This window comes from Salmo salar, chromosome ssa04, assembly GCF_905237065.1.
Source record: "Salmo salar chromosome ssa04, Ssal_v3.1, whole genome shotgun sequence".
Classification (NCBI taxonomy): Eukaryota; Metazoa; Chordata; class Actinopteri; order Salmoniformes; family Salmonidae; genus Salmo; species Salmo salar.
In genome coordinates, this window is record NC_059445.1 from 53,608,986 (window position 1) to 53,636,985 (window position 28,000).

Consider the following 28,000-nt stretch of genomic DNA (forward strand, 5'->3'; position numbering starts at 1 on the left):
GTATAACAATGAAGACAAGAAACCAATGATAGAAGGCTCTTTTTTCATAAACTATTTATTCATCTTTACAGTCGAAAAGTTAAATATAAATTGCCTCTTGCAACAAACATTCATCGAAAACAGGAGTGACTTAAACATGGGAGTTATAATATTAGTTCAGTAGGTTAGTTGACCAGTAAGGTTGCCAGACTGGAGGTTGTTCATTTCAGACACATTATCTAGAGTGATAAGGCATAGTCTAAAAGATGACAAGTACATCCGAAAGTGTTTTAACAGCTCAGTTCAGGCAGTTTATATGCTTGTCTGTTAATAACCTTTAAGGGGAAGAGAAAAGATTCCTATAACTTCTGGATGATGATAGAGGAGGCTCCACCACCACCATTGCAGATCCCAGCCAGGCCGTACTGGCCAGACTTCAGAGCATGTACCATGTGTCCCACGATTCTCGCCCCCGACATCCTGAGAGATTGACAGATAAAGTAAGCATCACAAAGATCTGGCTTTTCCCTCCCTTATTATCAGGCTTATTTCTTCATCATCAGGATTTTTTGGCATAGCACTCTCTGTCAATGCTGCTTACCCAATAGGGTGTCCCAGGGAGACAGCTCCTCCATTGACATTGACTTTGCTGGGGTCGATGTCCAGCATCTTCACGTTGGCCAGAACCACAACACTGAAGGCTTCGTTGATCTCCCACATGGCAATGTCCTCCTTCTTTAGCCCTGCAGCTGCCAGGACCTGAGGACCATAAAAATGTACATTTATTTAAATTTCACACTTATTTTACCAGGTTGACTGAGAATACATGATCATTTACAGCAAATATGTGCTGTCATTCAATTAAATTGAACAAAGACCGATGCTTTTTTCACCGCCAGAAGCTATATTCATGAGTCATGTTACTGTCCCGATCTCTGATAATCCATATTATCTAAAAGGTACAGTGATGAGACCCACAACTTACTTGAAACAACCACTACTGCAGTTATTTAAAAAAAAAAAATACTTCATATAGTTCTCCAGCACTACCCCCAACATTAACATACTGTATGAGAAAATGGCAGGTTTCTATGTTTTGTAGTAAAAAAGATAAAGGAAGATACATTTTTCCAATGGCATCATCAGGAATGCATCATGTGACTTCAACCGATGAGTAGCCATTGCCTACGACTGGGTAAAAATGTATTTGTACAGCATTTTTATATGTTTTGTAGTATTTTCACATATGTTGATATTGGGGGTAGTGCCAGAAATGAATAGGGAATTTAAACATTTAGACATTTCCCATTAACACTCACTCACCTTTGGTACAGCAAAGGCAGGAGCGATGGGGAAATCAATGGGAGCAGTAGCTGCATCTGCAAAAGCTGGAAAATGAAGACAATTTATTTAAAAAGGAGAAACGTAATATTTCAGCCATCATTTTGCATCTTGATCATAATCCAAAAAAACACACGTTTCAGGTACGTGAAGAAGTTTTGTATTACTAATGTTTTTGCTATTGTGGTTAACATCGCTAATGAGACTCAATCGTAATACAGGAAGTTGTAGAGACAACAGCTGGACCAGCTAGCTGCGGTAACAACTGATTAGCAGCATCACGCGGCATTCTAAAAATTACTGGTATGTGATTGACATTTGGTTTTAGTTGCAGGTGGAAATTTTACATGTATAACATTTAAAACTATATCGGGGGGGGGGGGGGCATGGTAGTGGGTACGGCCAATGGCACGGTTTTAGAGGCCCTCTTGGCAGCAAAGAAAACATTTAGCTGTTTCAAAGCAAATTTCCTGGAATTATACACATTTTGCCATGGCTTATGCCTTGTTCTTAGGCTACCGGAGTGACTCAAAACATAAAATCAAAAATGGGAGGCCCCATGCCATGCCATTTTTTTTATTTTAGATTCTCCCCAACTGTCTAGTTTTATTTTGGTGATTATAAGAACTTACAAAAAAATATATTGCTATTATCTTTCCTACATAATTTATATCTGGTTTTAATTGTGTTATTTTACACTGAAAACGTTTTTACCATCCCACAGGGGCGGCCACGATTTAGCAGCGGCAGTGCGCAGTGGCTAAATGCATAAAGGGGAAATACTGCTCTTTATAAAGCTTATCACTTTAACCTGAATTGTAAAATGAATAGCAGATTTTTAATGTGTTATTAAAAGCTGCAATAGGTAACTTTTTGGGCGACCGAACCAAATTCAAATGTGAGTTATAGATCTGTCATTCTCATTGAAAGTAAGTCTAAGAAGCTGTAGATCTGTTCTATGTGCGCGATTTCTATGCTTTAATTTATTGATTAAATTTTTTAACAGTGCAGTGAAGTCGCTCAACATTTACATAACAGTCGGTCATCTAGCAGACACTCCCATCCAGAACGACCCACAGGAGCAACCAGGGTCAAGCGCCCCGCCCAAGAGCACATGGACAGATCTCCCACCAAGTCAAATCGGGGACCTGAACCAGCGACCTCTCAGCCACCAGCCCCCAACCATCGAAGAGCCCCCCGCCAGGCCAGCAACCATCAAAGAGGCCCCCACAGCTCCCCTGAGAGCTGCCCCTCAACCATCCAAGACCCCTCCACAGTCCCTCCCGAAACAGAGTGTATACGCACTTACGTGGCATCAGTTTCAGGCAAACAGGCATTGTTCCTTTTTAGTGTCGTTTAAAAAAATTAAAAAAAATAAATTTACTTTCATCTTTGACCTTTTGCATTCGGAAAGTATTCAGACCCCTTCACTTTATCCACATTGTTACTTTACATCCTTAATCTAAAATGGATGAAATTGTTGTTTCCCCTCAATTTACACACAATACCCCATAATGACAAAGCAAGAACAGGTTTTTAGAATTTAAAACATTTTTTTTTTAAAACATGGAAATAACACATGTACATAATTATTCAGACCCTTTACCCAGTACTTTGCTGAAGCACCTTTGGCAGCAATTACAGCCTCGATTATTCTTGGGTATGACGCTACAAGCTTGACACACCTGTATTTGGGGAGTTTCTCCCATTCTTATCTGCAGATCCTCTCAAGCTCTGTCAGGTTGAATGGGGAGCATCACTGCACAGCTATTTACAGGTCTCTCCAGAGATGTTAGATCGGATTCAAGTCCAGGCTCTGGCTGGGCCACTCAAGGACATTCAGAGACTTGTCCCGAAGCCACTCCTGCATTGTCTTGGCTGGGTGCTTAGGGTCGTTGTCCTGTTGGAAGGTGAACCTTCACCCCAGTCTGAGATCCTGAGCAGGTTTTCATTAAGGATCTCTGTACTTTACTCCATTCATCTTTCCCTCGATCTTGACTAGTCTCCCAGTCCCTGGCGCTGAAAAACATCACTACAGCATGATGCTGCCACCACGCTTCACCGTAGGGATGGTGCCAGGTTTCCTCCGGACGTTACACTTGGCATTCAGGCCAAAGAATCTTGTTTCTCATGGTCTGAGTCCTTTAGGTGCCTTTTGGCAAAATGCAAGCAGGCTGTCACGTGCCTTTTACTGAGAGTTGCTTCCGTCTGGCCACTACCATAAAGGCCTGATTGGTGGAGCGCTGCAGAGATGGTTATCCTTCTGGAAGGTTCTCCCATCTCCACAGAGGAACTCTGGAGCTGTGTCAGAGTGACCATCGGGTTCTTGGTCACCTCCCTAACCAAGGCCCTTCTCCCTCGATTGCACAGTTTGGCCGGGTGGCCAGCTCTAGGAAGAGTCTTGGTTGTTTAAAGTTCTTCCATTTAAGAATGATGGAGGCCACTGTGTTCTTGGGGACCTTCAATGATGCTGAAATGTTTTGGTAGCCTTTCTCAGATCTGTGCCTCAACACAATCCTGTCTCGGAGCTCTACAGACAATTCCTTCCACCTAATGGCTAGGTTTCTGCTCCGACATGCACTGTCAACTGTGGGATCTTATAAAGACAGGTGCGTGCCTTTCCAAATCATGTCCAATCAATTGAATTTACCACAAGTGGACTCCAATCCAGTTGTAGAAACATCAAGGATGATCAATGGAAACAGCATGCACCTAACCTCAACTTCCAGTGTCATAGAAAAGGGTCTGAATACTTTTGTAAATAAGGTACATGTTTTTATTTTTAATATATTTGCAAACATTTCTAAAAACCTGTTTTTGCTTTGTCATTATGGGGTATTGTGTGTAGATTGATGAGGGAAAAAAAGAAGTGATACATTTTAGAATAAGACTGTAATGTAACAAAATGTGGAAAAAGTCAATGGTCTGAATACTTGCCGAATGCATTGTACAACATTTTTGGTTAATAAAAATATATTTCACAGCAGTTTTGATGGCACAATGATTCTCTACACTAAACTTGCTTGTTTTGTCACAAACTGAAATTAAGTGAACTATTACAATTTCATCAACCAGAGCGATTTCTGCATATTGCACCTTTAAGGTGAAAGTTCATGATGCTCCTGGGAATCGCCCTGGATTGTTATCTCTACAAAGACACTAGGTGCCATAGCATTATGTAACTACAGTCTGGTACTGGGCTACGTGGGGGGATGGTGCCTTACAGACGATCCTGGCCAATGGGGTGACGCCGAGTCTCTTTGCCGCGTCGACCGTCATGAGAACCAGAGCGGCGGCCCCGTCGTTCAGCGTGCTGGCATTGGCTGCAGTAACCGTGCCTGGAATCCAAATCATCAATCAGAATCAACTTAATCTGCACACAGAGGTTTGTCTCAAGCACATCAGCGAGTGTTTGAGTCGGTCTCGGTCCTTATGCAAATAACGTTCACAGTAGTTTTACTTCTGAAGACATTTTTTTATGCCCATTATCATGGATTACCTTGGGCTACCATGAAAAAAGGATATCGACCCAAGAGTTGAAAAAACAGACATCATTTTTGGCTTTCTGTAAAGCTCAGATGCCCTCCTACTCAGTAATATATAAGCAAACATGCAGCAGACACCAGTTCAGAGGCCTATCAACTAGGACTAGGGTACTTTCCATTCTCCTTCTGGAACACTGCTCTCAGTTTGGGGACTTTGCTGAAGTCCACACGCCTCCACTCCTCATCCTCTGACACTACCACATCAGGCTTGCCTGCAGAGGAACAACATTATGTCAACTACATGCATCTGACCACTGATAATAAGCCTATGGAGAAACATGGTAACATGGTTTAGTTTATTCAGATACCCATTAGTTATTGAGGTGAAATGTTACAGGATACCATCCTTTACCTCTCTGGGGGATGCTAACGGGGACAATCTCTTTCGCAAGCACTCCTGATTCATATGCTGCTTTGCTGCGGCTGTATGAGCTGATGGCGTAGGCATCCTGCTCCTCCCTGCTGATCTGGCTGTTCTTGGCTGTGTTTTCTGCACAGTTTCCCTACACATTACATTCCATTAAAACACATTATATCCTCTTCAAAAAGTCAAGAACTCAACTACTAACCATTGCTTACTCTGTCTCCAAATGAATGGAAATAATAATGTCCGGACAGCAGCCAGCAAGAACACCAACACATACACTCCTATAGAGAACATTTGCTCTATTTAAATATACAGTGATAAAATACCATGTGGAATTTGTTGTAGACGTCAGTGAGGCCATCCTTTACGATGAGGTCCTCCATCCTCACGCCTCCGTAGGACGGAGTGTCCCTAGTCATCACGTAGGGGACATTGGACATACTCTCCATACCGCCTGCCACCATCACATCCTGGCACGTCAGAGTTAGTGGGAGAAACAAAAGTGAAAGCAACCAGATTTGTTTCTCAGCAAAAACCTGAACACGTTTTAGGAGATTATTCCTATGTTACATGATGCAACACTTTCCATAGAAAAATAATGGGCTTATTAGATAAAGATTAATGACATGGTTATATTTTTTGGTCACAATGACCTTCATCGGACATTTGTAATCTGCGAGTGCAATGTCACCAGGGTTTTAATCTTCTTTATGTAGTAAAGTCCAGTGTTCTTCAATGGAGTGTTGGACCTCATATAGGCATACCTACCATAATGTTTTGGCAAACTGAGTAACAGTGATATTGCAGATGATCAGAGCAGGGGTAATAGCAGCTAAGTCTGGTGTCAAGTCATGTTATGGTAACACAGTGAGCTGTTATGTTACTGTACCTGGTGTCCACACATCAGACTCTGGGCAGCCAGCATGATAGACTTCATTCCAGAGGCACAGACTTTGTTGATTGTTGTTGCTGGAGTGGAGAGGGACAGCCCTGGGGGGGTGGGGGTGGGGGTGGGAGGGGGGGGGGGGTGTAAGTAGCAGTCGATTAGCACGCCTGATAATGTGGTGTGTGTGAATGTGTGTGTTTCTAAACATACCTGCACCAAGCAGGGCCTGTCTTGTAGGGGCCTGTCCTTCCCCAGCCTGTAGTACATTTCCCATATAGACCTCCTTCACCTCCTCAACTGGGATACCTGGCCACCATCACACAATATACATACCCGTACAGATAAAACAAATTGACTGCAGTTTACACCTCCTTTCAGATGAAATGTACAATGTTCAAAATCATTTGCGTGTGTGTTTCATATGCACTACCATTCAAAAGTTTGGGGGTCACGTTGAAATGTCCTTGTTTTTGAAAGAAAAGGCCATTTTCTGTCCATTAAAATAACATCAAATTGATCAGAAATACAGAGAAGACATTATTAATGTTGTAAATTACTATTATAGCTGAAAACAGCAGATTTTTAAAAGAATATCTACATAGGCGCACAGAGGCCCATTATCAGCAACCATCACTCCTGTGTTCCAATGGCACGTTGTGTTAGCTAATCTAAGTTTAGCATTTTGAAAAAGAAGCAATAAAACTGGCCTTCTTTAGGCTAGTTGAGTATCTGAAGAGTCAGCATTTGTGGGTTCGATAACAGGCTCAAAATGTCCAGAAACAAAGAACTTTCTTCTGAAACTCGTCAGTATATTCTTGTTCTGAGAAATGAAGGCTATTCCAAGCGAGAAATTGCCACGAAACTGAAGATCTCTTACAACGCTCTGGCCATTTTGAACCTGTAATTGAACCCACTAATGCTGATTTGAAGGCGATCGAATAAACCCCCACTTCCTTAAATTCTGCTAACAAACATGCAATCTTTGGAGAATAAAATAGATTACCTACGCGCAAGATTAAAAACATTCAAAACTGTAATATCTTATGCTTCACGGAGTCAACAAGGACACTATCAACACACAGCTGGCTGGTTATACGCTGTACCGGCAGGATAGAACAGCGGCGTCTGGTAAGACAAGGAGCGGTGGGCTATGTACTTTTGTAAACAACAGCTGGTGCACGATATCTAAGGAAGTCTCGAGCTATTGCTCACCTGAGGTAGAGTATCTCATGATAAGCTGTAGACCACACTACCTACCGAGAGAGTTTCTGTATTTTTCGTAGCTGTTTACATACCACCACAGTCAGAGGCTGGCACAAAGACAGCATTGAATGAGCTGTATTCCACCATAAGCAAACAAGAAAACGTTTACCCAGAGGCGGCGCTCCTAGTAGCCGGGGACTTTAATGCAGGGAAACTTAAATCCGTTTTACCAAATTTCTATCAGCATGTTAAAATGTGCAACCAGAGGACTTAAAAAAAAATGTTTTAACTCGACCACCTTTACTTCACACACACAAAGCTCTCCCTCGCCCTCCACTTGGCAAATCTGACCATAATTCTATTCTCCTGATTCCTGCTTACAAGCAAAAACTAAAGCAGGAAGCACCACTGACTAGATCAATAAAAAAGTGGACAGATAAAGAAGATGCTAAACTACAGGACTGTTTTGCTAGCACAGACTGTAATATGTTCTGGGATTCCTCCGATGGCATTGAGAAGTACACCACATCAGGTCATCATCTTCATCAATAAGTGCATCGATGACATCGCCCCCACATTGACCGTATGTTCATACCCCAACCAGAAGCTATGGATTACAGGCAGCATCCACACTGAGCTAAAGGCTAGAGCTGCCGCTTTCAAGGAGCAGGACACTAATTCAGACTCTTATAAGAAATCCTGCTATGCCCTCCGAACCATCAAACAAGCTAAGCATCAATACAGGACTAAGATCGAATCGTACTACACCGGCTGACACTTGTCGAATGTGGCAGGGCTTACAAACCATTACAGACTACAAAGGGAAGCACAGCTGAGAGCTGCCCAGTGACACGAGCCTACCAGACGAGCAAAACTACTTCTATGCTCGCGTCAAGGCAAAAGGCACTGGAACATGCATGAGAGCACCAGCAGTTCCGGAAGACTGTGTGATCATGCTCTCCGCAGCCGATGTGAGTGAGTAAGACCTTCAAACAGGTAAACATTCACAAGGCCACATGGCCAGACGGATTACCAGGACGTGTACAGCGAGCAAGCGCTGACCAACTAGGAAAATCCAAGATGGCGTAGCAGTCAGACGTCTTTGTCTTGTCTCGTCCCATGTATATATGTTACATATTTTTTCTTCGCATTCTTTTTAATATTTTTCCTAAACCTCAACTTCAAAATACCCTCCTGCAACCCGCCTCACCCAATGTTGTAACGATTTTGTTTGGAAACGTAGCGCAGGACCAGGTATGAGTGCAAAGAGTCTTGTTTACTCAAAAACACAATCAAAAATCTCCAACAGCAAAACAACAGGGTTAGGAGAAACACCTCCAACAACCACTGACACGAACAATCACGGACAAAACAGAAAGGGAAGCCAGAGAGTTAAATAAGGAACATAATAAGGGAATTGAAAACAGGTGTGTATAATTAAGACAAAACAAAACGAACAGGGAAATATGGATCGGTGGTGACTAGTAAGCCGGTGACGTCGACCGCCCGAACAAGGAGAGGGGCCGACTTCGGTGGAAGTCGTGACAGTACCCCCCCTTTGACGCGCGGCTCCAGTAGCGCGCCGACACCGGCCTCGGGGACGACCCGGAGGACGGGGCACAGGGCGATCCGGGCGGAAGCGGTGAAACTCCTGGATTAACAATGGGTCCAGGATGTCCTCCGCCGGTACCCAGCGTCGCTCCTCTGGGCCGTACCCCTCCCACTCCACGAGGTACTCAAGGCCCCTCGCCCGACGTCTGGAGTCCATAATGGCTCGTAAGCCGGGGCCCCCTCGATGTCCAGAGGGGGCGGAGGAACCTCCCGCACCTCCGACTGCTGGAGCGGACCAGCCACCACCGGCCTGAGGAGAGACACATGGAACGAGGGGTTAATATGATAATCGGGGGGAGTTGTAACCTATAACAAACCTTGTTCAGTCTCCTCAGGACTTTAAACGGCCCCACAAACCGTGGACCCAGCTTCCTGCAGGGCAGGTTTCGGGTCGAGAGCCAGACCCAATCCCCCGGTGCATAAACCGGGGCCTCACTGCGGTGGCTGTCGGCACTCGCCTTTTGCCGCCTGATGGCTCGTTGTAGTCGTACATGGGCAGCGTTCCATGTCTCCTCCGAGTGCCGAAACCATTCATCTACCGCAGGAGCCTCGATCTGGCTCTGATGCCATGGTGCCAGGACCGGCTGATAACCCAGCACACACTGAAAAGGGGTTAGATTAGTAGAAGAGTGGCGGAGGGAGTTTTGGGCCTTCTCCGCCCAGGGGATAAACGACGCCCACTCCCCCGGCCGGTCCTGGCAATAGGACCGCAGAAACCTACCCACCTCTTGGTTGACTCTTTCCACCTGCCCGTTGCTCTCAGGGTGGAAACCTGAGGTAAGGCTGACCGAGACCCCCAGGCGTTTCATAAACGCCCTCCAGACTCTAGACGTAAATTGGGGACCCCGATCAGACACTATGTCCTCAGACACCTCATAGTGCTGGAATACATGGGTGAACAGGGCCTCCGCAGTTTGTAGAGCCGTAGGGAGACCGGGCAAAGGAAGGAGACGGCAGGACATAGAAAACCGATCCACAATGACCAGGATCGTGGTGTTACCCCGTGACGGGGGAAGATCTGTCACGAAATCCACCGATAGGTGTGACCACGGTCGTTGCGGAACGGGAAGGGGCTGTGCACGTGACGCCTGTTCGATGTCTGCGTCCACCTCCCATACCACCAGTGCCACCAGGCAAGAAGCTGGAATTATGGGAGTGGGCTCCGTGGACCGCTCCTCTGTATCATACAGCCGGGACAGTGCGTCTGCCTCCACGTTCTGGGAACCTGGTTTGTAGGAGAGGGTGAAAACAAAGTGTGTGAAACACATGGCCCACCTTGCCTGGCGAGGGTTCAGTCTCCTCGCTGCCCGAATGTACTCCAGATTTCGGTGGTCAGTCCAAATGAGGAAAGGGTGTCTAGCCCCCTCAAGCCAATGTCTCCACGCCTTCTGGGCCCCGACAACAGCCAACAACTCCCTGTCCCCCACGTCATAGTTTCACTCCGCCGGACTGAGCTTCTTCGAAAAGAAAGCACAGGGGCGGAGTTTTGGTGGCGTACCCGAGCGCTGAGATAGCACAGCCCCTATTCCAGTCTCGGACGCGTCCACCTCAACTATGAACGCTAAGGAGGGATCAGGACGCGCTAGCACTGGAGCCGTGGTAAACAGAGCCTTCAGGTGACAAAAAGCCCTGTCCGCCTCACCCAATCACTGCAGTCGCACCGGTCCCCCCTTCAGCAAGGAGGTAATGGGAGCCTCCACCTGCCCAAAACCCCGGATAAACCTCCGGTAGTAGTTGGAAAACCCTAAAAACCGCTGCACCTCCTTTACCGTGGTTGAGTCAGCCAATTACGCACGGCTGAAATGCGGTCATTCTCCATCTCCACCCCTGACACGGAAAAAACGGTACCCTAGGAAGGAGACGGACTGTTGAAAGAACAGACATTTCTCCGCCTTGACGTAAAGGTCATGCTCCAACAGTCGACCAAGCACCATGCGTACAAGGGACACATGCTCGGCGCGGGTACTGGAGTATATTAGAATGTCATCTATATACACACACCACTACACCCCGCCCGTGCAGGTCCCTGAAGATCTCATCCACACAGGATTGGAAGACGGATGGAGCATTCATTCACCCATACGGCATGACGAGGTACTCATAGTGCCCAGAAGTGGTGCTAAATGCCGTCTTCCACTCATCCCCTCCCCGGATACGCACCAGGTTGTACGCGCTCCTGAGGTCCAATTTTGTGAAGAAGCGCGCCCCGTGCAATGACTCTGTCATACTAGCGATGAGAGGCAGCGGGTAACTGTATTTTACCGTAATCTGGTTCAAATCTCGATAGTCAATGCACGGGCGTAAACCTCCATCCTTCTTCTTCACAAAAAAGAAACTCTAGGAGACAGGTGAAGTGGAGGGCCGAATGTATCCTTGTCCCAGAGATTCGGTGACATATGTCTCCATAGCCGCCGTCTCCTCCTGTGACAGAGGATACACGTGACTCCTTGCAGCGCCCACCAGGAGATTTATCGCACAATCCCCCGGTCGATGGGGTGGTAATTGAGTCGCCTTCCTTTTACAGAAGGCGAGTGCCAAATCGGCATATTCGTGGGGAATGTGCATGGTGGAAACCTGGTTTGGACTTTCCACCGTAGTGGTACCTAAGGAAACACCTACACACCTCCCTGAACACTGACAGGACCATCCCTTGAGAGCCCTCTGTTGCCACGAAATAGTAGGATCATGAGAAGCCAACCAAGGAAGACCCAACACAACGGGAAATGCAGGAGAGTCGATCAGAAAGAGACTAATTCTCTCCTCATGACCCCCCCCCGCGTTATCATAGCAATGGGAGCTGTGACCTCCCTAATTAGCCCCGACCCCAACGGACGACTATCTAGGGCATGTACAGGGAAGGGAACATCAACGGGAACAATAGGAATCCCTAATCTATGTGCCAAGGAACGGTCAATAAAGTTCCCAGCTGCGCCTGAATCTACTAGCGCCTTATGCTGGGAATGCGAGGAAAACCCCGGAAATTCTATAGATAACCACATGTGAACAACAGGAGGCTCTGGGTGAGTCGTGTGCCTACTCACCTGGGATGAACCACCAGTGTTCCGCCTGCTACCTCGACTTCCTGGAGAACCTCCCCAGCACCGACCAGCAGTGTACCCTCAGCGGCCACAGCTAGTGCAGGGAATGGTCCCCCCTCCGGTCCCCCTCATCACAGACCCTCCCAACTCCATAGGTGTTGGGTCTAAGGCGCTGGGGGATGGAACTAACGGACCCCGATCCGGACGTCCGCGGGAGGCCACCAGCTGGTCCAGGTTGAGGGTGGTGTCCCAGCAGGCTAGCTCCCTACGAACGTCCTCTCGCAAACTACACCTGTAGTGGTCGATCAGGGCCCACTCATTCCATCCCGCGCCCGCCGCCAGAGTTCTAAAATCCAGCGCAAACTCCTGAGTGCTCCTCATCCCCTGTCTCAAATGGAACAAGCGCTCCCCCGCCGGAGAAGTCCACGTAGTCATCCAGAGTTGGGCCTTCCCTTCCCCAGATGGCGTTGGCCCACTCAAGGGCTTTTCCAGTCAGGCAGGAGATGAGGGAGCTCACACTCTCGCGTTCCGAAGTGGCCGGCTGAACAGCTGCCAGGTAGAGCTCCAGCTGGAGTAGGAACCCCTGGCACCCGGCAGCTGTTCCGTCATACGCTCCCGGGAGCGAGAACCGAATCCCACTAGATCCTGACGACGGATGGGTAGGCATGGGTGTAGGTAGAGGTGCGGGTGGAGGTGGTGTGTCTGGGTCAACGGGAAATCCTCTTCTCGCCCATCTCTCCATGGTCTGCAGCACGCGATCCATGGCTGTCCCGAGACTTTGTAACATGGTCGCGTGCTGCTGGACGCGCTCCTCTACTAGGAGAGGAGGGCTGGCTGCGCCTGCCGACTCCATTTAAAGGGTCCGTGATTCTGTAACGATTTTGTTTGGAGACGTAGCAGAGTCAGGCGCAGGACACAGGTATGAGTGCAAACAGTCTTGTTTACTCAAAAACACAATCAAAAATCTCCAACAGCAAAACAACAGGGTTAGGAGAAACACCAGGGAAAGGGAAGCCAGAGGGTTAAATAAGGAACATAATAAGGGAATTGAAAACAGGTGAGTATAATTAAGACAAAACAAAACGAACAGAAAAACATGGATCGGTGGTGACTAGTAAGCCGGTGACGTCGACCGCCGAACGAACAAGGAGAGGGGCCGACTTCAGCGGAAGTCGTGACAAATGTGGTGTGGATCTGTTTTTTTTGTAAGGTATTTCTATTTACCGCCGAACTGGAATACCTCAACTGAAGCTAGCTAGCTAACTAGCTACCAGCTATCAGTCAGCTAACCACTGCTAGCGGTCATCAGCTAACCTTTAGCTGGGAAAGCTCTTGCCAGTTGGTACAACGCGTTTCAAACCAGAGCATACCGGACCTATTTTTTTTCTCTCCATATCCCCCGATTCCTACCGCAAACTCTGAACCTTTTCATCAGGATCGTCGCAGCTAGCTAACCGCAACCCAGGTTGACTACTCCTGGCTAACGTTTCCGTCCCGGAGCTAGCACCAACTAGCCTGGAGCTAGCCCATGATAGACCCATCTCCCGGCTAGAGCTCCTGGGCTACTCCTGGAGCCCACTCCTTGGCTACAATATCCGGACCCCTTCTACTGCCGGTACGGGGCACGGAACCCCGCCGATCCATCACGACTGGAATACCGACATAATCTGCCCGAGGATCCCAACAGGCCCCTCATGCGCGACGTCCCCTAAAGGCCCATTCTGCTAACCGCGGCCTGCATGCTATCTAGAGCATATTGGACTGTTAGCTGATCCATCGGCCAGTTACTTGGACCACCAAGTCCAATTGGCAAAATGGGAAAAGACCCCATCTGCTACTTGGAACCCTACTAATTCCACGACGGGTCTATCGACGTCACCGCACGAGCAGGCAAAAACAGACTTTCCCCCATCGCGACGTCCATCTAAGGCCCTTATGCTAGCTTGCTAGCCCCGGCCTGCTAACTGCTAGCTTGCTAGCCCCGGCCTGCTAACTGTCTGAATCGCCATGTCCCCAGCCAGCCCAACCACTCACTGGACCCATACGATCACTTGGCTACGCATGCCTCTCCCTAATATCAATATGCCTTGTCCATTACTGTCCTGGTTAGTGATTACTGTCTTATTTCACTGTAGAGCCTCTAGCCCTGCTCAATATGCCTTAACCAACCATGTTGTTCCACCTCCCACATATGTGATGACATAACCTGGTTTAAACGTCTCTAGAGACTAGATCTCTCTCATCATTACTCAATGCCTAGGTTTACCTCCAATGTACTCTCTTCCTACATTACCTTTGTCTGTACATTATGCCTTGAATCTATGCTATCGTGCCCAGAAATCTGCTCCCTTTACTCTCTGTTCCGAATGTGCTAGACGGCCAGTTCATATAGCCTTTAGCCATACCCTTATCCTACTTCTCCTCTGGTGATGTAGAGGTTAATCCAGGACCTGCAGTGCCTAGCTCCACTCCTACTCCTCAGGTGCTCTCATTTGTTGACTTCTGTAACCGTAAAAGCCTTGGTTTCATGCATGTTAACATTAGAAGCCTACTCCCTAAGTTTGCTTTATTCACTACTTTAGGACATTCTGCCAACCCGGATGTCTTAGCCGTGTCTGAATCCTGGCTTCGGAAAACCACCAAAAACCCTGAAATTTCCATCCCTAACTACAACATTTTCCGCCAAGATAGAACTGCCAAAGGGAGCGGAGTTGCAATCTACTTCAGAGATAGCCTGCAGAGTTCTGTCTTACTATCCAGGTCTGTACCAAAACAATTTGAGCTTCTACTTCTAAAAATTCACCTTTCCAGAAACAAGTCTCTCACCGTTGCCGCTTGCTATAGACCTCCCTCTGCCCCCAGCTGTGCCTTGGACACCATATGTGAATTGATTGACCCCCATCTATCTTCTGAGCTCGTGCTGCTAGGTGACCTAAACTGGGACATGCTTAACACCACAGCCATCCTACAATCTAAGCTTGATGCCCTCAATCTCACACAAATTATCTATGAACCTACCAGGTACAACCCCAAATCCGTAAACACGGGAACCCTCATAGATATCATCCTAACTAACTCGCCCTCCAAATACACCTCTGCTGTTTTCAATCAAGATCTCAGCGATCACTACCTCATTGCCTGCATCCGTAATGGGTCCGCGGTCAAACGACAACCCCTCATCACTGTCAAACGCTCCCTAAAACACTTCAGCGAACAGGCCTTTCTAATCGACCTGGCCGGGGCATTCTGGAATGATATTGACCTCATCCCGTCAGTAGAGGATGCCTGGTTATTCTTTAAAAGTGCCTCCCTCACCATCTTAAATAAGCATGCTCCATTCAAAAAAGTTAGAACCAGGAATCGATATAGCCCTTGGTTCACTCCAGAACTGTCTGCCCTTGACCAACACAAAAACATCCTGTGGCATTCTGCATTAGCATCGAATAGCCCCCGTGATATGCAACTTTTCAGGGAAGTTAGGAACCAATATACACATGCAGTTAGGAAAGCTAAGGCTAGCCTTTTCAAACAGAAATTTGCATCCTGTAGTACAAACTCAAAAAAGTTCTGGGACACTAAAGTCCACGGAGAATAAAGAGCACCTCCTCCCAGCTGCCCACTGCACTGAGGCTAGGAAACACTGTCACTACCGATAAATCCACAATAATTGAGAATTTAAATAAGCATTTCTCTACGGCTGGCCATGCTTTCCACCTAGCTACCCCTACCCCGGTCAACAGCCCTGCGCTCCCCACAGCAACTCGCCCAAACCTCCCCCACTTCTCCTTCACCCAAATCCAGATAGCTGATGTTCTGAAAGAGCTGCAAAATCTGGATCCCTACAAATCAGCCGGGCAAGACGATCTGGACCCTCTCTTTCTAAAATGATCTGCCGAAATTGTTGCAACCCCTATTACTAGCCTGTTCAACCTCTCTTGTATCATCTGAGATTCCCAAAGATTGGAAATCTGCCGCGGTCATCCCCCTCTTCAAAAGGGGGAGACACTCTAGACCCAACCTGCGACAGACCTATATCTATTCTATCCTACCTTTCTAAGGTCTTTGAAAGCCAAGTTAACAGATTACCGACCATTTCGAATGTCACCGTACCTTCTCCGCTATACAATCTGGTTTCAGAGCTGGTCATGGGTGCACCTCATTCACGCTCAAGGTCCTAAACGAAATCATAACCGCCATCGATAAGAGACATTACTGTGCAGCCGTATCGTCGACCTGGCTAAGGATTTCGACTCTGTCAATCACAACATTCTTATTGGCAGACTCAACAGCCTTGGTTTCTCAAATGATTGCCTCACTTGGTTCACCAACTACTTCTCCGATAGAGTTCAGTATGTCAAATCGGAGGGCCTGTTGTCCGGACCTCTGGCAGTCTATAGGGGTACCACAGGGTTCAATTCTCGGGCCGACTCTTCTCTGTATACATCAATGATGTCGCTCTCGCTGCTGGCGATTCTTTGATCCACCTCGACGCAGACGACACCATTCTGTATACCTCTGGCCCTTCGATGGACACTGTTAACTGACCTCCAGATGAGCTTCAATGCCATACAACTCTCTTTCCGTGGCCTCCAACTGCTCTTAAATGCAAGAAAAACTAAATGCATGCTCTTCAACCGATCACTGCCCGCACCTGCCAGCCCGTCCAGCATCACTACACTGGATGGTGCTGACTTAGAATATGTGGACAACTACAAATACTTAGGTGTCTGGCTAGACTGTAAACTCTCCTTCCAGACTCACATTAAACATCTCCAATCCAAAATTAAATCTAGAATCGGCTTCCTATTTCGCAACAAAGCATCCTTCACTCATGCTGCCAAACATACCCTCGTAAAACTGACCATCCTACTGATCCTCGACGATGTAATTTACAAAATAGCCTCCAACACTCTACCTAGCAAATTGGACGCAGTCCATCACAGTGCCATCCATTTTGTTACCAAGGCCCCATATACTACCCACCACTGCGACCTGTATGCTCTCGTTGGCTGGCCCTCACTTCATACTCGTCGCCAAACCCACTGGCTCCAGGTCATCTACAAGTCTCTGCTAGGTAAAGCTCCTCCTTATCTCAGCTCACTGGTCACCATAGCAGCACCCACCCATAGCACGTGCTCTAGCAGGTATATCTCACTGGTCACCACCAAAGCCAATTCTTCCTTTGGCCGCCTCTCCTTCCAGTTCTCTGCTGCCAATGACTGGAACGAACTGCAAAAATCTCTGAAGCTGGAGACTCTTACCTCCCTCACTAGCTTTAAGCACCAGCTGTCAGAGCAGCTCACAGCACATAGCTCATCTGTAAATAGCCCATCCAATCTACCTCATCCCCATACTGTATTTATTTATTTCTTGCTCCTTTGCACCCCAGTATCTCAACTTACACATTCATCCTCTGCACATCCTACCATTCCAGTGTTTAATTGCTATATTGTAATTACTTTACCACCATGGCCTATTTATTGCCTTAGCTCTCTTATCCTACCTCATTTGCACATGCTGTATATAGATTTTCCTACTGTATTATTGATTGTATGTTTGTTTATTCCATGTGTAACTCTGTGTTGTTGAATGTGTTGAACTGCTTTTCTTTATCTTGGCCAGGTCACAGTTGCAAATGAGAACTTATTCTCAACTAGCTTACCTGGTTAAATAAATGTGAAATATATATATTTTTTTAGTGTCTTCACTGACATTTTCAACCTTTCCCTGTCTAAGTCTGTAATACCAACATGTTTTAAGCAGACCACCATAGTGCCTGTGCCTAAGAACACGAAGGTAACCTGCCTAAATGACTACCGACCCGTAGCACTCACGTCTGTAGCCATGAAGTGCTTTAAACGGCTGGTAATGGCTCAAATCAACACCATTATCCCAGAAACCCTAGACCCACTCCAATTTGCATACCGCCCCAACAGATCCACAGATGAGTGCAATAGAGTTTGCACTCCACACTGCCCTTTCCCACCTGGACAAAAGGAACACCTATGTGAGAATGCTATTTATTGACTACAGCTCAGCATTCAACACCATAGTGCCCTCAAAGCTCATCAATAAGCTAAGGACCCTGGGACTAAACAACTCCCTCTGCAACTGGATCCTGGGCCCTCGCAGGTGGTAAGGGTAGGTAACACATCCCCCACACTGATCCTCAACACGGGGGCCCCTCAAGGGTGCGTGCTCAGTCCCCTCCTGTACTCCCTGTTCACTCATGACTGCACGGCCAGGCACGACTCCAACACCATCATTAAATTTAACAGTGGTTGGCCTGATCACCGACAAGACAGCCTATAGGGAGGTCAGAGACCTGGCCATGTGGTGCCAGGACAACAACCTCTCCCTCAACATGATCAAGACAAAGGAGATGATTGTGGACTACAGGAAAAAGAGGACCGAGCACGCCCCCATTCTCATTGACGGGGCTGCAGTGGAGCAGGTTGAGAGCTTCAAGTTCCTTGGTGTCCACATCAACAAACTAAACATGGTCCAACCACACCAAGACAGTCGTGAAGATGGCATGACAATTCCCCTCAGGAGGAATTATTCCCCTCAGGAGACTGAAAAGATTTGGCATGGGTCCTCAGATCCTCAAAAGGTTCTACAGCTGCACCATCGAGAGCATCCTGACTGGTTGCATCACTGCCTGGTATGGCAACTGCTCTGCCTCTGACCACAAGCCACTACAGAGGGTAGTGCGAAAAACCCAGTACATCACTGGGGCCAAGCTCCCTGCCATCCAGGACCTCTATACCAGGTGGTTTAAGAGGAAGGCCCTAAAAGTTGCCAAAGACTCCAGCCACCCTAGTCATAGACTGTTCTCTCTGCTACCGCACGACAAGCGGTACCGGAGCACCAAATCTATGTCCAAGAGGCTTCTAAACAGCTTCTACCCACAAGCCATAAGACTGCTGAACACCTAATCCAATGGCTACCCAGACTATTTGCATTGCCCCCCTCTTTAACCCCGCTGCTACTCTCTTGTTATCATATATGCATAGTTACTTTAATAACTCTACCCACATGTAGATATTATCACAACTAACTAGTGCCTCCGCACATTGACCAGGTACCCCCCCCTGAATATAGTCTCGCTATTGTTATTTTACTGCTGCTCTTTAGATACTTGTTACTTTTATTTCTTATTCGTATTTATTTTTTTATACTGCATTGTTGGTTAGGGGCTCATAAGTAAGCATTTCACTAAGGTCTACAACTGTTGTATTCGGCACGTGACTAATAAAATTTAAATGATTTGATGCTCCAGATACTCACGTCTAAAGGCTAGTTTTATTGCTTCTTTAATTAGAACAGTTTTCAGCTGTGCTAACACAATTGCAAAAGGGTTTCTACTGATTAATTAGCCTTTTAAAATGATAAACTTGGATTAGCTAACACAACGTGCCATTGGAACACAGGAGTGATGGTTGGTGATAACGGGCCTCGGTACGCCTACATAGATATTCCATTAAAAAACATTTTTAATTAGCAATGTTTACACTGTATTTTTGATCATTTTGATGTTGTGCTTTTCTTTGAAAAGCAAGGACATTTCTAAGTGACCCCAAACTTTTGAACGGTAGTGTATATACACACACAGACTCTGGGCAGCCAGCATGATAGACTTTATCCCAGAGGCACACACACACACTATACAGTGCATTCGGGAAGTACTCAGACCCCTTGACCAATCAGGCTTTTATGGTAGAGTGGCCAGACGGAAGCCAATCCTCAGTAAAAGGCACATGACATCCCGCTTGGAATTTGCCAAAAGGCACCTAAAGGACTCTCAGACCATGAGAAACAAGATTCTCTATCTGATGAAACCAAGATTTAACTCTTTGGCCTGAATGCCAAGCGTCACATCTGGAGGAAACCTGGCACCATCCCTCCAATGAAGCATGGTGGTGGCAGCATCAGGCTGTGGGGATGTTTTTCAGCGGCAGGGACTGGGAGAGTAGTCAGGATCGAGGGAAAGATGAACGGCGCAAAGGTTTCTAAAAACCTGTTTTTGCTTTGTCATTACGGGGTATTGTGTGTAGATTGAGGGAAAAACTATTGTCACAGCCCCTCTGCAGTGCAGGGGCGGTTCCTCCTGCAGGCAGAGGAGGGTCGTTAGTGATTGGAGCTGGCGTGATTGGAGCCACCTGGGCTCAGGGTATTTAAACTGCTTCACTAACCACTCCTCTCTCTCTAGGTATGATCCTGTTTTGTTTGTTCCTTTGTAGGTTTACTTAGTTTCCACTCAGTCATGTTCACACACATAGATTCATGCATCCATGCACTTTACATACACCCTACATTATGACATTTTCACACCTCATTCCTTTTCCTTTGTTTAAAGTTAATAGTTTTTGGTTTACAATAAATAACCTTTTGATTTGCCTATACCTGTTGTTCATGTCCCCTCATTTTTGCCACAGGCTATGAGCCAGCCTGTGACAAGTGGGGGCTCGTCCGTAAGTTAAAGTTAATTGTACTTTAGTATTTTAGTTGACTTTAACATTTTGTCATAGTTGGTTAAGGTTGTCTAGATTGTCTTTGCTTTATTATTGATACGTTTGTTTATTTTGTAATTTGGCTTACTTAGTTAACTTGGGTTACTTTAGTTCAGATTGCCACATTTGTTTGAGAGGGATGTTTTGGTTGGGCCAATATTGTTGAAGAGTGTTGAGCTATGTGTTCTTTTGGTTCAGTTAGCTTGGTAGCTAAATTTGGTTAGCAATTCACTCTGGGTTTTTCTGGGTTTTTGTTCAAGTGGGAGTCCTCTCCTGTTCAGGCTTATCAGTGAGTGTCAATAGGAGGCTCGTGGTGTTTTTGTTTTAGGTGGCAGTGAACGTGGGTAGAGCTTCCCTTTTCCCTTACATCGGCTCGGGAGCACCTTCGTGGTTATGGGGGGGCCGCCAGTTCTGGTTGTCTTTTCCACTCCACTGGTTTTGTGTGCATAAAACCCCACCACATGTGACTGCACGAAGACCAGGGCCAGTTAGTTAGTTGTTATTGGAGGATAGTGGGGTGTGGCTCCTGTCCTTGAACCCAGACTGACAGCAGGTGAGTTGTGTATTTTTTTTGGCGCATTTGTAATAGTTGTATTGGTTGACTAAAATGTCTTCCATTCTGAGTAGTTTTATTCAAGCTCCTTCAGATGTAGTTTTAGAGTTGTGTACTAAGGAGCAGTTAATTGAAATTGCTGAACATTATCAGATTGAGATTGTTGACAAAATTAAAGAGACTTAAAGCTAAATTAAAGCAGGGTCTTAAGGAAATAGGTGTTTTTTGGGGTCAGTCTGCTAGTAGTGAAGGTACAAGTTCAGTCTAGCCCTTTAACTTTTGAGCAGCAGTGGGAGCTGTTGCAAATGCAGTTGGAGATCGAGCGATTGAGAAATGCTAATAGACCAAAAGAATTACCAGTTTGATGTTTCACAGAATCTTCATTTGTTGCCTAAATTTGATGAGTCAGATCCAGACACATACTTTGCTTTATTTGAGCGTATTGCGGAAGCTAGAGCTTGGTCAGATTTGGACATGACTGTTGTTGCAATGTGTGCTTACAAGTAAAGCACATGAGGCTTTTGCAGCACTGAGTGTAGCTGACAGTAAAGTGTATGCTAAAGTTAAATCAGCAGTTCTGAAGGTTTACGAACTTGTGCCAGAGGCGTATCATCAATGGTTTCGTTAAAGGAAAAAGTTAGATTCACAAACCTATTCTCAGTTTGTTCGTGATTTGACTTCTGCATTTAATCGTTGGTGTACAGCTTCTGAAGTTAGTACTTTTGAGGGTCTGTCTAATTTGATTGTGTTAGAACAGTTCAAAAATTCTGGGTGACCAGGTTGCTACATGCATGTCTCCAAGTGATGCAGCAGTCCTTGCAGATGAGTAAAGGCTAACGCATGTCATTTTGAGTCAAACAGTGACATGTACCATAAAAATAACTTTACTTCTAGGAATAGTAAGGTCAACGTTTTTTGGAGCTTCTTTCCAAAGGCCTCAGCAGAAGTTTGGGTCTGGAGGACTTAAAGCACCGGTTAATGCTAATACCTGTCGCTACTGTTTAGTTGAAGGACATTGGAAGAAAGATTGTCCTCTACTTAAATCAAAAAAGTCAGGTCAAGTTAAACCTGCTGTGATGGCAGCTTCTGTTTCAGCCTCTGACCACCAGGGTGAGTTTTTTCAGCCACTAGTTGAGTTTGATTCTCAGTCTTCCCACTGTGATTTTTCAGCCTTTATTTCAGATGGTGCAGTGTCCCTGAAAGATGGCAACCAAAATGTTTCAATCAAGATCTTAAGAGACACTGGAGCTTTAGATTATTTTATTGTGGAATCTGTTTTGCCGTTCTCTAAGGAGTCTGATACTGGCAGTTGTGTAATGCTACGTGGTATGGGTTTAGTTCCATTCTCTTCTCCTTTACATGAAGTTACCCTAAAATGTGGTCTGGTAGAGGGTGATATAGATGTTGGGGTTGGACCCCAGTTGCCAGTAGAGGGAGTCCACATGATTTTGGGGAATGACTTGGCAGGTAATAAGGTGTGGGCAGATGGCAAACTAAACATCTTTACGAAGCAACCTTCAGTGTCCCCAGCAAGGGTATCTCCAGATCGCGTGTGTCTCCTGAGGTATTTCCAGTTTGTGCCGTTACCCGCGCTGCCTCTCGTAATTAGGTTGAGAGTAAGCCAGAAAGTCTTGAGTTGCCAGTCAAACTCCAGACAGAACAGTTGACTAGTTCTAGAGATTAATTGATGGCTGAGCAAAAGGCCGATTCTACCTTGGCTGATCTGTTTGATAAAGTTGTTCCTGATTCAGTGGTGAGGAATAGTGCTCAGTGTTATTTTCTTCTTGATGGGCTGTTGGTTAGGAAATGGGTTCCACACTATGATCAGGGTCTAGGAGAATCAGTCTTTCAAATAGTTGTACCTACTACTTTGCGAAATAAAGTGTTGCAAACTTCACATGGTGATGTGGCAGGTCATATGGGTGTTCGTAAGACTTATGATCGCATACGCCGTTATTTTTTTCTGGCCACGTTTAAAGCGGGATGTAGCTTAGTTTATTAACTTGTCATACGTGTCAGCGCACAAGTAAGCCAAACCAGGTTGTAAAGCCAGCACCTTTGTATCCAATACCAGCCGTAGGGCAACCTTTTGAGCATCTTATTATCGATTGTGTTGGGCCTTTACCACGGTCCAAGTCAGGTCATAGCTACTTATTAACTGTTATGTGTCAAGCAACTAGATATCCGGCAGCTTTTTCCTTGCGTACCATAACTTCAAAATCAGTAGTTAAAGCGTTAATTTAGTTCAACATTTGGGATTCCAAAAATCATCCAGTCAGATCAGGAGTCTAACTTTACCTCCCATTTATTTGCTCAGGTTCTCAAATAGCTTAAAGTTAAACACAATAAGTCTACTGCGTACCATGCTCAGAGTCAGGGAGCTTTGGAACGTTTTCATCAAACTTTAAAATCCTTGCTTCGTGCATACTGTACAGAACTGTCTGCAGATTGGGTGGAGGGGTTACCTTGGCTGTTACTACCTGCTCGTGAAGTAGTGCAGGAAAGCACAGGGTTTAGCCTAAATGACTTAGTGTTTGGTCATAAGGTGCGTGGGCCTTTAGCAGTGCTGCAGGATGGTTGTTTGCCAGAGGAACCACCTCGGAACCTTAGACTATGTAAATGGTTTTAGGTTGAAGTTGTATAGGGCTGGTGAACTGGCAAAAGAAAAACTAAAATGTTCTCAACAGAAAATGAAACTGAAATATGACGGACAGGCTGTGCTGCGTGAGTTTAGTCCAGGTGATCGTGTACTTGCTCTTCTGCCTCTTGTAAGTTCACCTTTTCAGGCAAAATACTGTGGTCCTTTCACTGTGTTGCGCAAAGTGTCAGATTTGAACTATCTTACTGAAACCCCTGGTCATAGGAAGTCCTCTAAATTATGCCATGTGAACCTGTTAAAATGTTATCACTCCTGTGATCTAAGCAAAGTGGAAGGCACTCCAGCGGTGAGGTCAGCGTTGATTGCTATTCCAGTCACTGCATCTTGTGGCTTTTACTTTGGAGGGGGGAGAAGAGGTAGTTAGGGTTTCGGATGAGGTCTTACAAGGTCGGTTGAAAAACTCCCAGACTTTGCAAAACCTTGGGGTTTTGGTAGATCATTTAGACTGAGAAATGTGATGAATTGGTAGCTCTTATTAGAAACTACCCTGTTTTGTTTTCTGACACTATCGAAAACCCACTTAATTGAGCATGACAGACATTGGAGATGCTAAGCCTATCAAACAGATTTTATCATGCATCTGAGAAGAGACTGCAATTGGAAACAGAGGTGCAGTATATGTTGGACAATGGTATTGCGGCGCCATGTACAAATTGGGCTTCACCCTGTCTTCTGGTCAAAAAGTCTGATTCCACTTTCAGACCTTGCACTGATTATAGAAAAGTTAACTGTTACTAAGGCAGACCTTTACCCTCTTCCTAGGATGGAGGACTGTATTGATCAAGTTGGGTCAGAAAAGTATGTTAGCAAATTTGATATTTTAAAGGGATATTGGCAAGTAACCCGTACCAAAAGAGCTTGTGAGATTGCTGCCTTTATAACTCCATCTGGTTTGTTCTCTTATACAGTGATGCCTTTCGGGTTGTGGAATGCTCCAGCCACCTTCCAGAGGCTGATGAATCGGGTGGTCTCAGGTATGGAAGGGTGAGCCGTGTATTTGGACGACGTGGTCGTCTACTCAGACTCCTGGGAGGAGCAAGTCTGGAGAGTGCAAACCCTGTTCGAAAGACTGGTGTGGGCCAGGTTGACTATCAATTTGGCAAAGTGTGAGTTTGCCAAAGCTACAGTCACATACCTAGGCAAGGTTGTTGGTCAGGGTGTTGTCTGTCCTGTGGAAGCCAAGGTTCAGGCTGTGAAGCAATTCCCACAGCCCTCCACAAAGAAAGAACTGATGCGCTTCCTGGGAATGGCGGGGTACTACCGTGCTTTCTGTAAACATTTCGGTAGTAGTGTCCCCACTGACCAATCTGTTGAAGGCCAAGGCTGACTTTATCTGGTCCACCCAGTGTCAAGAGGCATTTGATGCAGTTAAGGCTCTTTTGTGTTTGGCACCCGTGTTGGTAACGCCAAATGTTGGGAAACCTTTCAAATTGCAGGTAGACGCCAGTCAAATCGGTGCTGGGGCTGTGCTTCTCCAGGAAAATGATGACAATGTTGAGTGTCCAGTCAGTTTCTTTTCCCGGAAATTTAATAAGTATCAGCAAAACTATTCTGTAACTGAAAAGGAGGCTTTAGGTCTCATTAGGGCTTTACAGCACTTCGAAGTCTGTTGGTTCTGGTTTGACCCCTTTAACTGTGTTCACTGACCACAACCCACTTGTTTTTCTGAAGTCCCTGCAAAATCCCAACCAGCGCCTGATGCGTTGGGCTTTGTTCTTGCAGCCATTCAACCTCGATATTAGACACATTAGTGGTAAGGATAATATCATTGCTGATGCTGTCCCGCGCTCCTTTAGCCTAGTTTGTATTTTCTCTCTGCTGACCCCTGCGGGCTGTCTGCGCCTCTTTTCTTTTAAATTGCTCCCCAGGTACCAGAGCTGCTGAGTTTGAGGGGACAGTCAGCTAGGGGACACGGGGCTACTGCTTGGAGCCGGGACTGGTATCCGTTTGTTTTTTGGGGGGAATTTTGGATTGTTTTAAATATGTTGGGTCGAAATTTGGGTTGAGGGTGGGACCCTCATTTTGAGGGGGTGTCACGGCTCCTCTACAGTGCAGGGGCGGTTCCTCCTGCAGGCAGAGGAGAATGAAATGAATGTATTCACTACTGTAAGTCGCTCTGGATAAGAGCGTCTGCTAAATGACAAAAAAAAAGTCGTTAGTGATTGGAGCTGGCGTGATTGGAGCCACCTGGGCTCAGGGTATTTAAACTGCTTCACTAACCACTCCTCTCTCTCCCTGCTCCTCCAGGTATGATCCTGTTTTGTTTGTAGGTTTACTTAGTTTCCACTAAGTCATGTTCACACACACAGATCCATGCACTTTACATACACCCTACATTATGACATTTCCACACCTCATTCCTTTTCCTTTGTTTAAAGTTAATAGTTTTTGTTTTACAATAAAGAACCTTTTGATTGGCCTATACCTGTTGTTCATGTCCCATCATTTTTGCCACAGGCTGAGCCGGCCTGTGACACTATTGAATCCATTTTAGAGTAAGGCTGTAAAGTAACAAAATAAGGAAAAAGTCAAGGGGTCTGACTACTTTCCGAATGCACTGTAGATAGGATAGATTGATATTTAAATATCAGTTTCCCCTAACCCTACCGCCCCTCCCCTATTTGGAAAAACTAATGGACAACACTTAGGCTTCTACCTCCAGCTTATACATACATTTTTATGGACACAATGTATTTTACAATAGTAAGAGAAATAAATCAGATTAAGCCTGAAATATGCAATGTAATAGGGAGTTGTAGTTTCCAACAGGCCAATAGTCTACATACTTTAGCGCAGAGAACTTGTCAATTAACGACAGTGACCATAATCTACTGTATAACTACTTTTACGCCTGCTACGTAAAAGAGACAGAAGAATGTGTGATTGAGGGATAGAGAGCAGTTAGGTATCTCTACCTGAAAATACATGATCTAAGTGATTAGTAATTGGTATTCAGCAATTATTAAGTGCCTTATTTAATTTTAAGAACTACTAAAATTGTGATTTGTCAGACAGCAGCTCTAGAGATGAGAAGATGACTTGGAATTAAATAATAAAGTCATCAAATAAAACAATATACACACAACCTAAATATTGTATTAAAGTAATGTGAATAAATGAGGGCAGTGACAAGCAGTAATGGGCAGTCACTACCATCATTGGACTTTTAATAACCGTTTTATTCTGTGTCACAGCATACAACCTACATAATACATTTGTTAAAAAAATTTAAAATCAAAACCGAAAACCATGATTATTTTTTATCAAACCGAAACGACCTCAAAAAGCAATAATCGCTCAGCACTGCTGCTGTGTCAAAACATGCATCTAATTGTCAATTTTACTGTGAATGAATGTAATGACGTAAAGTCCTCATATCACTCCCATACCTGCTTTCTCAATGGCTCCTTTGATGGCGATGGAGCCCAGTTTGGTGGCCGGAACGGCTGCCAGGCTCCCTCTAAAGGACCCCATCGGGGTGCGGACGGCACTGACGATGACCACTTCCTGAAATGACCCATCAAAGTTTGGCAAAACCCTTTTGTAGCTTACTACATTCTCACTTTCACTCAGTCAGTTCAATGTGTCAAGTTAGCTGCAAAGATCCTGAAAAGGGTAAATGATGTTCCAAAACATTTGTCACTTACTCACATTTAAAGAAGGGCGAGTTGAATAGGTCCTTGACAGGTACTTGTGAGCCTGCAAGGGCAGAGGGATATACCTATTAGCAGCTAGGTACTTTTTGTAACGGGGAGGACGACAACGTTACGCCACATTCAGCCAGCTAGCAATCTGATTAGCTACTACTATTATTATTATTGAGGTGTAGGTACAGCAATATATTTCTGGGAGCCAACTAACAATATATAGCAAGCTAACACATTACAGGGATTGCTGTGGCTAGCTAACTATATCAGATAGCGAAGTTTACAAGGCAGGCCTTTTCTATCGTAACCGGCTGTCAAAACAACAATAGCCAGCTAGCATGTGCATGCGTCCGATAAAATGAGAAGGAATGCTTCCCGTTTGAAGTGCCCACATTGATTTTGGTCACCCCCACTTACCAAACGCTTGCAAAGTTGAGAACGCATGGTTAAAAGTCCACTTGATGACATAATGTTGAACTGCAACGGAGGTCTGTTCGCAAAGTTAGACCAATTTCACCTTCAGCCTACTAGTACAGCGCCAACCCAATGGACCAATCAGAGCGTGTGTTTGCAAAACGTCAGTGCGCATTGTGGTCATTGTAGTAAAAACGAGAAACAAATTGTAGTTATATAAAGGGATCTACCACAGACAAAAGGG

At 45.7% G+C, this 28,000-nt stretch overlaps 1 protein-coding gene across 2 annotated transcripts; it reads right to left on the reverse strand.

Annotated features, from left to right (window-relative positions):
• Positions 1–37: 37 nt before the first annotated feature.
• On the reverse strand, positions 38–27,917 carry acat1 (acetyl-CoA acetyltransferase 1). Of its 2 annotated transcripts, XM_045717101.1 has the most exons (13): positions 27,760–27,917; positions 27,347–27,394; positions 27,085–27,202; positions 8,780–9,182; positions 6,329–6,424; positions 6,122–6,222; positions 5,559–5,702; positions 5,218–5,368; positions 4,982–5,077; positions 4,545–4,658; positions 1,303–1,367; positions 581–738; positions 38–459 (listed from the first exon to the last, which is right to left on the reverse strand). In XM_045717101.1, coding segments are annotated over exons 2-13 (1,569 nt in total). In that variant the 5' UTR covers positions 27,349–27,394; positions 27,760–27,917; the 3' UTR covers positions 38–338. The 2 variants fall into 2 exon arrangements, with proteins under 2 accessions (XP_045573057.1, XP_014052881.1); XM_014197406.2 differs by lacking the exon at positions 8,780–9,182.
• Between the last annotated feature and the right edge of the window lie 83 nt (positions 27,918–28,000).

Bases quoted from the DNA above. Each gene is read 5' to 3' on its own strand.
- acat1 (XM_045717101.1), bottom strand. The intron at 5,703-6,121 runs GTACAGTAACAT...CTGACGTGCCAG, and splicing joins GTCTGATGTGTGGACACCAG to GATGTGATGGTGGCAGGCGG. The intron at 5,369-5,558 runs GTATTTTATCAC...TGTAATGTGTAG, and splicing joins TCTACAACAAATTCCACATG to GGAAACTGTGCAGAAAACAC.